The 13,390-nt window shown below is 54.2% G+C and overlaps 2 protein-coding genes across 2 annotated transcripts in view; one reads left to right on the top strand and one right to left on the bottom strand.

The window, feature by feature from the left end:
- Positions 1-13,390, top strand: part of LOC138357549 (pregnancy zone protein-like) — a 657,491-nt gene that overhangs the window by 382,919 nt on the left and 261,182 nt on the right. The window lies entirely within an intron of this gene.
- The window catches only part of LOC123764579 (murinoglobulin-1-like), a 163,268-nt gene that overhangs the window by 84,165 nt on the left and 65,713 nt on the right, over positions 1-13,390 (bottom strand). Inside the window, 1 exon segment of the mRNA XM_069314606.1 lies at positions 12,348-12,563. Coding sequence (XP_069170707.1) covers positions 12,348-12,563 — 216 coding nt within the window.

The following is a 13,390-nucleotide window of genomic DNA, read 5'->3' as shown; positions in this document are numbered from 1 at the left end:
GTCCGCTGACTTAGACCCATCGGTGAAGACAGAAACGGAGCGGGAGTGAGAAGAAAAGTGCTCGAGGAAAAGGCGTTTAGAACCGTAGGAGGGGTAAAAGCTTTAGTGACACGGGTCAAGGAAGTACAAAACCGCGGAAGAGGGACCCTCCACGGGGGCAAAGAAGGAACAACACGAGGAGAAACATCAGAAATACGAACGGAAAGAGAATCCTGCAGGCGAGATAACCGGACAGAAAGAGGGAGGTGGTGAAGAGGAACAGGAACCGCAGGAGGGGTAAAAGTTAAAGCACGACAGAGGCGAGAGGAAGGATGTTGCAAGGACCGCGCAAGATAGCGAAGACAGTAGCGATCACGGCGGTCCTGGAGAGACAGGAAGCCAGTGTCAACATACAAGCTAAGGACGGGAGTCGAACGAAAGGCACCAGAACTGAGGCGCAACCCAGTATGGTGCAAAGCATCAAGACGGCGAAGAGTAGAAGGAGAAGCAGACGAGTAAGCAGGGCAACCATAATCGAGCTTAGACAGGACGAGAGAAGAATGTAAAGCAAGGAGAGTGCGCCTATCTGCCCCCCAAGAAGTATGGACAAGACCCGAAGGAGGGTAAGGGCCTTAGAGCACTCAACACGGAGGTAAGAGATATGGGGAGACCAAGACAAACGAGTGTCAAGGAATAACCCCAAAAGCTTCGCGGAATCTTTGTATTCAAGGGGATGACCATAAAGTGACAAAGAGGGACGAAGAACAACCCGTTTCCGCGTAAATGTCATGGCACAAGTCTTAGAAGTAGAGAACTTGAAGCCATGATCAGTGGCCCAAGACGACACGGCATCAATTGCAAGTTGAAGCCGGCGTTGAAGGAGAGGCGAATCATCACCCTGACAACAAAGGGTAAGATCATCGACATAGAGAGCGGAGAAGACACCAGAAGGAAGAGAGGAAAGAAGACCATTGAGGGCAACCAGAAAAAGAGTAGTGCTCAGAACACTACCCTGGGGCACACCTTCGTATTGCTGAAAAGAGGGAGAGAGAGCGGTACCAAGGCGCACCCGAAAGGAACGACGAGAGAGGAAGCTGCGGAGAAAGAGAGGGAGATGACCACGAAGGCCAAAAGAATGAAGTTGAGATAGGATATGATAACGCCAAGTGGTGTCGTAAGCCTTTTCCAGGTCAAAAAGGACGGCAACAACGGAGGACTTCGCAGCAAAAGCAGTACGAATATAGACCTCCAAGTTCACCAGGACATCTGTCGTGCTGCGGCACTTGCGGAAACCAAATTGAGAAGGGGAGAGGAGGTGATGGTGTTCCAGGAACCACATCAGACGAACGTTAACCATACGTTCAAAAAGTTTGCAGACACAACTTGTGAGAGCAATAGGGCGAAAGTCCTTAGGGGAAGTACCCAGAGACCCCGGTTTGCGAACAGGGAGGACAACGGCATCGAGCCAGTCCTCAGGGACTGACGACGACTCCCAGATCCGATTATACAGACTCAGTAAATACTGAGACGTGCTCGGAGGGAGATGGCGAAGCATCTCATAATGAATACCATCGGAGCCCGCCGCCGTAGAACCGCAGAGGGCCAGAGCAGAACGAAGTTCAGAGAGAGAGAAGGGATCATTATAGGGAAGCTGAAGATGAGTGCAGAAATCTAAAGGACGAGACTCAAGGACAGGTTTACGAAGAAGGAAAGATTGGGGAAGATGGAGACCAGAGCTAACAGAAGAATAGTGGGAACCCAGTTCGGAAGCGACCTGCAACGGGTCCGCCACAAGAGTATCATGGAGGTGAAACATCGGGAACGAACTTACCCGCTATCTTGCGGATACGCTTCCAGATCTGGGCCAGAGGGGTTTCGGACGTAAGTGTTGAGACATAAGATGCCAACATTCACGTTTAGCCGTACGGATGGCCCTACGGGCCACCGCACTCGCTTTCCGAAAGAAAAGAAAAGAATCGGTCGTCTGCCTACGGCGGTGCCTCTTCCAGGCTGCACGCTTACAGCGGACAGCCCGAGCACAGTCCGCATTCCACCAGGGAACGCACTTCCGCGGACCCCGAGAGGAAGAGCGAGGAATAGAGCGGAGGCAGCGTTGAAGACAGTGTCATGAAAAAGGAGGAGAGCGCGAGAGAGAGGCAGAAGGGAGAGGTCAGAGAGAGCAGCACTGAGGGTAAATAGGGTCCAGTCTGCCTTAGCAAACTGCCACCTAGGGAAAGAGAGGGAAGGGCGAAAAGAGAAAAAGGAAACAAGGATGGGGAAATGATCACTTCCATGGAGGTCATCAAGAACCTGCCACGTGAAATCTAAGTAAAGAGAAGAAGAGCAGAGAGAAAGATCAAGACAAGAAAGGTGCGAGTCCGAGAGTCCAAATGAGTGGGCTCACCAGAATTCAGAAGAGACAGGGAAGAAGATAGGAGAAACGGCTCAAGGAGGCGACCCCGGGTATTCGTCAGAACGTCACCCCAAAGAGAATGACGACAATTGAAGTCACCCAGCAGGAGCACAGGCTCCGGCAAGGAGTCTAGGAGGTGTTTCAAATCAGGAAGAGAGAGCGGGACACTCGGGGGAGATAAATGGAACAAACTGTGTACCATTTCCCCACAAAGATACGAGCAGCAGAACAATGGAGAGGCGAAGGAAAAAGTAAAGGAACAAAGGGAACATCCGCACGAATCAAGAGAGCAGAAGAATTAGAAGCCCCAGCAATGGCTGGGGGGGGGGAGAGAAAGGAATAGCCACGAAAACGACCAGGACGAGCACCAAGCATTGGCTCCTGGAGACAGACACAAAGGGCGAAAACCGCGAAATCAGAAGTTGGAGTTCGAGGAAATTGGCGTAATAACCTCGAACGTTCCATTGAAGAATGGACAACGACGGGAAGAGAAAGGACAAAAACAGAGAACAAGGAAGAAACAAAGGCGAAAGAGCGACAGAGCACGTTAAAGAATATCAGGGTCGGGATCAGGGTCAGCAAAGTCAGGGTTAGGGGGCATGGGTAAACTGAGCAAAGACGGAGGGAAGGAAACGGGAGAACAGATCAGAGGTGGGCGGGCGGGGTCCGGAGGAGGAGGAGGAAGAGGAGGAGACAACGGAGAGGAGCGGTCAAGGACAGCAGTAGGAAGAGGGGGAGTAGAAAGAGGGGAGCGCACCCAGCAAGAGCAGCAACCGAAAGGGAAGCAGGGGCCAAAGAAACCTCCATAGCAGGAACAGGGGGTGCAACCACTGAAACGGGAGGGGAAGGAGCAACAGAGCCAGAAGTAGGAGCTAAGGAAGAAAGCGAAGCCTTCTTACCCGCCGGGGAAGAGGAAGGAGAGGAGCCAGGCTTACGCTTCTGACTTAAGAGACAGGTGTCCCAGCAACTACGTACCGGGCAACGGATTCCAGCGTCTCAACAGGAGAAGCCGAACGAGAGCACACACGACGGCCGTTAGGAGAGCGATGGACATCCTCCTGCACCGACAGGCGGCGGGGAGAGCCGAGAGATGGAGGAAGAGGATGGGAAGGAGGATCGGAGGGGGACGAGGAAGAAGACACAGGAGACATGACAGACCGGGTGGAAAGAAGGGGAACCCCAGACAGAGGACCAGGAGGGGGACCCCTCGGGAAAGAACTCAAAGGAACAGAGGAGGGGGCAGTGGGCGTATCAGGGTCCAAGGCCGGAAACGGTTGAGAGTCTGAGGAAGGGGGGAAGGACGAGGAGAGGAAGAGCGCAACACGCGAGCATAAGAGATGTTAGTATAAGGCGGGAGCCGGCGAACCTGGCGCCTCGCCTCAGGAAAAGACAAACGCTCCCGGTGCTTCAGGTTAAGGACGGCCGCCTCAAGCTTGTAATGGACACAGGCACGGGAGAACGTAGGATGGGCCTCACCGCAGTTGAGGCAGCGAGCTTGGGGAGAAGTGCACTCCGACTTAGAGTGACCTTCACTCCCACACAAAGGACAGAGAGAGACAGTCCCAGAGCAGCGGAGGGCACCATGCCCAAACCTCCAGCACTTATTACAAAGTCGAGGAGAAGGAATATACTCCTGGACAGAGCACCTAGCACCAGCAAGAATGACAGAGGATGGAAGGGTCCTACCATCAAAGGTGATCTTCACAACGCGAAGGGGTTGACGTCGACGACCACGAGGGGGACGAGTAAACGAGTCAACCTGGAGGACAGAATGGCCTTGGGCATCAAGGATATGCCGAATATCATCGTGGCAATCCTGCAGATTCCGAACACCGGTTGCAACATGGGGTGGGAGGAGAATAGTGCCAACACTGGAATTCATCTGAACGTTCTTGGAGACCCGAACAGGGATCTCGCCAAGGCAAGATAAGGCAGCCAAGCGGGAAGCCGCATCCTGAGAAGGAGCAGCAACGACACGTGTACCGAGACGAGTGGGGTTGAAAGTAACACACGCATCCACGGAATCTACAAGATGCCGATGGAGGGAGAAATCGTCAGGAGGCGCAGAATCAAGAGGGAGGAGATCAAAGTATTTGGCCCATGAAGCAGGACCAAACAAGGCCTGATACGCATCAGCACGGGAAGGAATCGAGCGAGTGCGGTTGGGGCGCGAACGGCGTTGAGAACCCCTAGAGAGAGAGGGGTCAAAAGGCGCAGTAGTCACAACGAAAGACTTAGCCACACCAGGGGACGAAGTGGTCACCACCGGGGGCTGGAGGCTCGACCCAACCTCAGAGGAGGGAGGGGAGCTGGGGGAAGAAGTCAGGACGGTCAAAGGAGGAGCAAGGTCGGGGCCTAACGCAGCGGGAGCTACAGAGCCTGGTCTTCCAATACAGGCCGACTCGGGGGCTTGGTCGCCCACCCCACGAGCCTGAGAGGGTACAACGGAAACATTCAACGACATAGAGACGAAAAGTGACAAATTCATCCACGAATGTGCCCCCATACCCACCATGGAGCCACAATTAGAGGCAGGACACCCAACAGGAAGCTATCGCTGATCACGCCGGGGCCCCCTAGGGGTGCGTCGTGAGTATACGCCCCACAAACGCCACCTTAAGAACCGTCAGTCCGTCGAGATCGGGTTCAGCGACGAAAGGGGGATTGACAATAAAAGGTTCCCCTCGCTCGAGACGTCGGGTACTACAGTTCTACGGGTGCAAGAGTATGCCTCCTCAAGCACCCGGGCGTCAAAATAGAAGAAGTCCAAAGAAATAATCCAAAACAAGCAAAAGGTCGGCAGGAAACGACAAGCAGATAGGAGAAGAGGGGGGAGAAAAACGAAACATAAGGAAAAGGAAAAGCGATCCGGCACAATTGGAGAAGACAGCAGCAGGAGTGCAAGGCCAGAAAAGGACAGAGGACTGCCCAACGGAGCATCACACTCCGGCAGCCGTCCACCAAGCCCCCTCACGACGCCAACGGGCCGGAAGGGGAGGGGGTAAGAGTGACAGAGTAAGAGTGGCAGAGTAAGAGTGACAGAGAGTAAGAGTGACAGAGAGTAAGAGTGACAGAGAGTAAGAGTGACAGAGAGTAAGAGTGACAGAGAGTAAGAGTGAGTATGAGAGTAAGAGTGAGTATGAGAGTGAGTAAGGATGACTGAGAGTAAGAGTGAGTAATAGTGCGTAAGAGTGATTGAGAGTAAGAGTGAGTAATAGTGCGTAAGAGTGATTGAGAGTGAGAGTGATTATGAGAGAGTTAAGAGTGTGAGGTGTGAGAGGGTAACTGGCCAGGGAAGCAGGATGTGTGGTCACAGATAGGCCTAGGCCTAGGCCTCATGATCTCTAATGTTGGTTTTTATATATATGTTGGATTTTTTGTCCTGTTTCAAATTATAATTATTTAGCAGGAATGTAATAAGATATTGCACAGTATTAATGTGACAATAATATATGCATTATTTCCTTGATAATCAAACTTGTTGTTCAAAGATAATATACAATCTTTAAAGGAAACGTTTTGAGAGCGCCAGCTGCCAACACTGGGCTGGTGGTGAGAGAGACATATAGTTAGTTGTGCTCAGACCTTCAGTGGTGAAGGGTGTGTCCCAGCTGGCCGCCACCAGCCGCCACCCGCCGCCATCCGCCGCCACTACCCACCACCACCAGCCGCCACCCACCACCGCCACCACCCACCACCAGCCGCCACCACCCACCACCGCCACCACCAGCCGCCACCCCGCCACCACCGGGCACCATCAGCTGCCACCGCCACCAGCCGCCACCGCCCGCCACCAGCCGCCATCACCGCCACCACCACCACCAGCCGCCATCACCGCCACCACCAGCCACCATCAGCTGCCACCGCCACCAGCCGCCACCGCCCGCCACCAGCTGCCACCACCACCAGCCGCCACCACTGCCCGCCACCAGCCACCACCACCCGTTGCCACAGTCGCCACCGCCAGCCGCCACCCACCACCACCAGCCGCCATCACCGCCACCACCAGCCGCCATCAGCTGCCACTGCCACCAGCCGTCACCACTAGCCGCCACCACCGCCACCAGCTGCCACCGCCCGCCACCAGCCGCCACCACCAGCCGCCACCACCGCCACCACCTGCCACCAGCCGCCACCACCGCCCGCTATCAGCCGTCACCGCCCGTTGCCACAGTCGCCACCGCAAGCCGCCACCGCCAGCCGCCACCAGCCCCCACCACCGCCGATCGCCACCACCCATCACAGCCGCCGCCGCCCGCCACCGCCCACCACTACTGCCCGCCACTACCGCCCGCCACCGCCGCCACTGTCCGCCACCGCCGCGTCTGTCCGCCCGCCACCACTGTCCGCCACCGCCACCACTGTCCGCCACCGCCACCACTGTCCGCCACCACCACCACTGTCCGCCACCGCCACCACTGTCTGCCACCGCCACCACTGTCCGCCCGCCGCCGCCACTGTCCGCCCGCCGCCACTGTCCGCCACAGCCGCCACTGTCGCCACAGCCGCCACTGTCCGCCCACCGCCACTCTCCGCCACCGCCGCCACTGTCCGCCACAGCCGCCACTGTCCGCCCGCTGCCACTATCCGCCACCGCCAGCACTGTCCGCCACCGCCACCACTGTCCACCACCGCCACCACTGTCCGCCACCGCCACCACTGTCCGCCACCGCCACCACTGTCCACCACCACCGCCACTGTCCGCCACCGCCACCACTGTCCACCACCGCCACCACTGTCCGCCACCGCCACCACTGTCCGCCACCGCCACCACTGTCCGCCCGCCACCGCCACTGTCCGCCCGCCGCCACTGTCCTCATGCCGCCACTGTCCACCACCGCCGCCACTGTCCGCAACCGCCGCCAATGTCCGCCACAGCCGCCACTGTCCGCCCGCCGCCACTATCTGCCACCGCCGCCACTATCCGCCACCGCCGCCACTGTCCGCCCGCCGCCACTGTCCGCCACCGCCGCCACTGTCCGCCACCGCCGCCACTGTTCGCCACCGCCACCACTATCCGCCACCGCCGCCACTGTCCGCCCGCCGCCACTGTCCGCCACCGCCGCCACTGTCCGCCACCGCCGCCACTGTCCGCCACCGCCACCACTGTCCGCCACCGCCACCACTGTCCGCCACCGCCACCACTGTCCGCCACCGCCACCACTGTCCGCCACCGCAACCACTGTCCGCCCGCCGCCGCCACTGTCCGCCCGCCGCCACTGTCCGCACGCCGCCACTGTCTGCATGCCGCCACTGTCCGCCACCGCCGCCACTGTCCGCCACAGCCACCACTGTCCGCATGCCGCCACTGTCCACATGCCGCCACTGTCCACCACCGCCGCCACTGTCCGCATGCCGCCACTGTCCGCATGCCGCCACTGTCCACCACCGCCGCCACTGTCCACCACCGCCGCCACTGTCCGCCACAGCCGCCACTGTCCGCCACCGCCACCACTGTCCGCCACCGCCACCACTGTCCGCCACCACCACCAGTGTCCGCCACCGCCACCACTGTCCGCCACCGCCACCACTGTCCGCCACCGCCACCACTGTCCGCCCGCCGCCGCCACTGTCCACCCGCCGCCACTGTCCGCATGCCGCCACTGTCCGCATGCCGCCACTGTCCGCCACCGCCGCCACTGTCTGCCACAGCCGCCACTGTCCGCATGCCGCCACTGTCCGCATGCCGCCACTGTCCACCACCGCCGCCACTGTCCGCCACAGCCGCCACTGTCCGCCCGCCGCCACTATCCGCCACTGCCACCACTGTCCGCCCGCCGCCACTGTCCACCACCGCCGCCACTGTCCGCCCACGCCACTGTCCACCACCGCCGCCACTGTCCGCCCGCCGCCACTGTCCACCACCACCACAGCCGCCACTGTCCGCCCGCCGCCACTATCCGCCACCGCCGCCACTGTCCGCCCGCCACCACTGTCCGCCCGCCGCCACTATCCGCCACCGCCGCCACTGTCCGCCACCGCCGCCACTGTCCGCCCGCCACCACTGTCCGCCCGCGCCACTGTCCACCGCCGCCACAGCCGCCACTGTCCGCCCGCCGCCACTATCCGCCACCGCCACCACTGTCCGCCCGCCGCCACTGTCCGCCCGCGCCACTGTCCACCACTGCCGCCACTGTCCGCCCGCCGCCACTGTCCACCACCGCCACCACCGCCGCCACAGCCGCCACTGTCCGCCCGCCGCCACTATCCGCCACCGCCGCCAATGTCAACCACCGCCGCCACAGCCGCCACTGTCCGCCCGCCACCACTGTCCGCCCGCCGCCACTGTCCGCCCGCCGCTACTATCCGCCACCGCCGCCACTGTCCGCCACAGCCGCCACCACCGCCGCCACAGCCGCCACTGTCCGCCCGCCGCCACTATCCGCCACCGCCGCCAATGTCAACCACCGCCGCCACAGCCGCCACTGTCCGCCCGCCACCACTGTCCACCCGCCGCCACTGTCCGCCCGCCGCTACTATCCGCCACCGCCGCCACTGTCCGCCACAGCCGCCACTGTCCACCGTACAGCCTCCCTTCTCTCCGTTAGTAAATAATTATAATTGTTAGTAAATAATAAAAGAAATATAAATTATTAATTTTTTTTTACCCTTAAATTGGTTTTAATATTTAAATTGAAAATAATAATATAATATAAAATAAAATTTAATAAAAATAATATAATATAAAATAATATAATTTAATTTCAAGAAATTTAACTTTAAACACAAAGAGGTGAAAAGGGTTCAGATTATAGGCTCAAACCTTTCACAAGAGATTCATATTGGTATATGAATGGATTATGAATGACTCGTGTTAGGATTGTAAAGTTGCCACAACATCTCAAATTAGTGTTAGATACGTAGGTTTTGGTTATAAGTTTTGGAAACCTATTTAAGTCCACACACTAATCCGTATCTGATACGATAAAACAAACGTTTCCAATCCTTTCAAATACTTTCCAGATATGTTGTGGCAACCTAAATTTGTTTGCTGGGACCTTACCTCAGCTGTTTCCTATCAGCTATGTTAGTAAGAGGAAGACTCTGGTTAAAGATCACATATAATTGTACACAAATATGTGATAATGTTTGTATATTTGGGCAGCAGGCGTTACTTTAAGCATATTTGGTTAAATATGACCGCAATGCTGGCGTTGTTAATCTTAAAGTGCTAGTTTTTTTATGCTTCTAACTTATTTTCTCTTCGTCAGTGCCAAGGAGAGCAATCTTAAGGAATTAATAAACAAGGAGCAATTTCGGATTAAATACACATGTGTAAGGGGATGAATTGAAGCCTTAGGTAATCTCCTTCGACGCCACTGTTGCCGCCTGCAACAGTGGCGTCAGAGGTGTATGGGGGCAATGAAACGTAGGGTAAGGAATAGGGAAATAAGGTAAGAGTAAGGGAAAAGGGGCAATCATATATTGGGTAAGGCGTTGCATAGGACTAGTACTCTCTGTGGGCGGTAAGAATCCGGTAGAGATGTGGTAGTTACCCCGTGATGTAGGTGAGTTCTGCATCTAAGTGTTGCCAGGGAAGCGAAGTAGTTATTCAATATATTTATAAGTGATTTTTTCTCTCATTTTAGTATAGCTGCCAGGATTTGTAGTCGTCTTAGGTCAGTGGTCGACTCCAGGATTTTTGTATTGTCAACTAGCAAGTTCCTAGGGAGTGTTGTGTTATGTTCACTATGAATTGAACCCGAAGTAAGTAAGTAATTATCAAAAGAAGGCACCAGACATCCCGAGAAAGTCGCAACACCTGTCCCTCACGGATCACGTACCCGGCAGCCGGGACAAGGCTCCCGCCCCTGACCGGGGGAACCACAGGGGACGCAGGCACGGCATCGTCCCCGCCACCGGGCACAGGAGCCGAGGACCCTTGGCGCACATCCCTTCTCAGCACCATGACAAGATCCTGATCATCAGGGAAAACTTCGCACTGCGGGGATCCAATAGCAATAGACACAGGAGGTGTGGGCACAGGAAGCAACTCGGAGCCCCTCACAGCCCCGTCACCGACGGCGGGGGACGCCGGAGCACCATACTTCTCCACCTCCTCCCAAGGCTCACCACGATGGGGAGACACACTCTGAACCCGCTTCGATTATATCGAGACAGGCCGCCGGTCGTTCGAGTTATCACTCCCATCTTCCTGCACCACAACAGAACTCTCCGGCAGGTGTGCTTGTAAAGAACGACCCCCGAGAACCACAGCTTTAACAACCGGGGCCACCGGACCACACACTGCAGGAGACAACCCCTCGCGGACAGCCAGAGCGACAGGAGACACCGTATCCTGGAACATAGTAGGCAGATGCGGCTGAGATGGGGCGGGGTGAGGCAGCTGGGGCAGGGATGGTCGTGGCGGGGCCACACTAACCTCCACGTCAACACCTACATCTGCACCAAGACGAGCAGCAGGATCAGACACCGGGGCAGCAGACAGTAGGGAATCAACACACAAATCCCAGCACCCATTGACGGGTCCGAGGTCGACAACGGGGGAGAATCCTCCTCCCAGAAGAGGTTAATAGGGGTGACCCCGGTGGACCTCACACCCTGCAGCCTGGTGGCCCTGTAGGTCACACTTGAAACACATCTGGAGCTGGCCCGTATGAAACAAACAAAGAGGGAAGCGCAACAGCATGATGGAGGACAGTATATGATCCCTAAGGCGCATGGTGAGAGTGTGGGTTCACACGGGACCCGATTCTACCTCCCGGTGGGGACGGCGTTCATCCGCACATGAAGAACCCGCCAAAAACGGGCAAAGTACCGACGTAGAAGGTCCTCAAGGAACTCGAAGGGTGCCCCATGCACTGCCACATACATCGTCATAGGACAGCGACCAGAGAAAGTCACTGATCCACCATTATCAAGAAGAGGGAAAGTGCCCCCATCATAGCACGTGACGAGATCACGGTAAACCACTGAGGAGCCAAACTTCACAATCGCACGTCCCCCAGCAAGCAGCTACACACCACACACAGCCTCCAAAGAAACACGTAACATGTCCAAAATCACCACTTCTACTGCTTGGTAGGAAGTATTACTGGAAAATTCCAGGCCTGACGACAGGTGGCACAGGCTTCCCCATACTGCAGGCCGACACGGCCACTTTCAAGTCACGCCAGCAGCCACACCAAGGCCCGCACATCATGCCGGGTTGTCAACAAACCCCACACCGGCCAAGTAACAACTGGATAGGCAAAGAGAAGCGTCCTGCTCGCCACACCACCCAGCGCCGGACTGACGTGCTGTCAAACTGATCTAAAACGTTGTCGTTCTGGATTAAGTGATACTGTATGTCGTGTCTATGTTCACACTACGTACTGATATTCGTCATCCCAATGTTATCCCTGTGTCAACATTTCTTAATATTCTTTTGGTACTTGATAACTGAATTATTTAATTATCTATATTTATTGTGTTTAAGTTGATGTAAGTAATATTAACAGCTATTATTTATCTATTGCTCAGTCATTTCATTAACTGGTTAGTATGAACGTGTCAGTCTATTATTCTTGCTGGCGGAGTTAATAGTTTAGGGTTATAATAGTTTTGGGTTAAAAACTGTAAATAATGACGTAAACGAATTTTTTTGTTATACACGTGTGTGATCACATTTACACACACAGGTGACACGTCCAACAGTCTAGTCGTGTCCATCTCCCAGTAGCAACAGTCTTGTCATGTCCATCTCCCAATAGCATCAGTCTTGTCGTGTCCATCTCCCAGTAGCAACAGTCTTGTCGTGTCCATCCCCCAGTTGCAACAGTCTTGTCGTGTCCATCCACCAGTAGCAACAATAGGCGGTGTTGAACGCCCAGAAGATGGAAATCAATGAACTATAAAATGTGTTGCACAGCAAGCCAAATCGACAATATTTAGTGAATAATAAAACATGAACATAACTTTGTTCTAACACATTTTTACAATTATAATTACCAACCTTGAGGGAGTAAGGAAGGTTCGGCTTCATGTAAGCGTCTTCGTAGATAGTTTTGAAGGTCACGGCGTTTCGGGTGATGGAGACTGAGGCGTCCTTTTTAATTTCCACTCCAGTACCTTCCTCAGTGACGATGGCCGAGGCCTTGAGACTGTACACGTCGCAGTCAATGATCCTCAGCTCCGATGCCTGCACCTCCACCTCCTTACACCCGGAGATCTGCAATGAGAACCTTTCTTGTATATTGTGTCGGTGTCTGGAGGAATACACCACTTATCACAGTATACCCCATTAATTTACGTAACCCATTAGTTTACATAACCCATTAGTTTATGTAATCCATTAGTTTATGTAACCCATTAGTTTATGTAACCCATTAGCTTATGTAACCCATTAGTTTACGTAACTCTTTAGTTTATGTAACCTATTAGTTTATGTAACCCATTACTTTACACAACCAATTAGTTTATATAACCCATTAGTTTACGAACCCATTAGTTTATGTAACCTATTAGTTTATGTAACCCATTAGTTTATGTAACTCATTAGTTTATATAAACCCTTAAGTTTATGTAACCCATTAGTATATGTGAACCCATTTGTTTCTGTATCCCATTAGTTTATGTATCCCATTAGTTTATGTAAACCCCATTAGTTTATGTAACCCATTAGTTTACATAAACCCATAAGTTTATGTAACCCATTAGTTTATGTGAACCCATTTGTTTCTGTAACCCATTAGTCTATGTAACCCATTAGTTTATGTAAACCTATTAGTTTATGTAACCCATTAGTTTACATAAACCCATTAGTTTATGTGAACCCATTAGTTTCTGTACCCCATTAGTTTATGTAACCCATTAGTTTATGTAACCCATTAATTTATGTAAACCCCTTAGTTTACGTAACCCATTAGTTTATATAACCATATTAGTTTATGTGAACCCATTAGATTCTGTAACACATTAGTTTATGCAACCCATTAGTTTATGTAAACCCATTAGTTTATATAACCCATTAGTTTACATAAACAAATTAGTTTACAT

This window comes from Procambarus clarkii, chromosome 79, assembly GCF_040958095.1.
Source record: "Procambarus clarkii isolate CNS0578487 chromosome 79, FALCON_Pclarkii_2.0, whole genome shotgun sequence".
Taxonomy (NCBI): domain Eukaryota; kingdom Metazoa; phylum Arthropoda; class Malacostraca; order Decapoda; family Cambaridae; genus Procambarus; species Procambarus clarkii.
The sequence above is the reverse complement of the archived record's forward strand: the minus strand, read 5'-3'. Positions and strand labels throughout refer to the sequence as shown.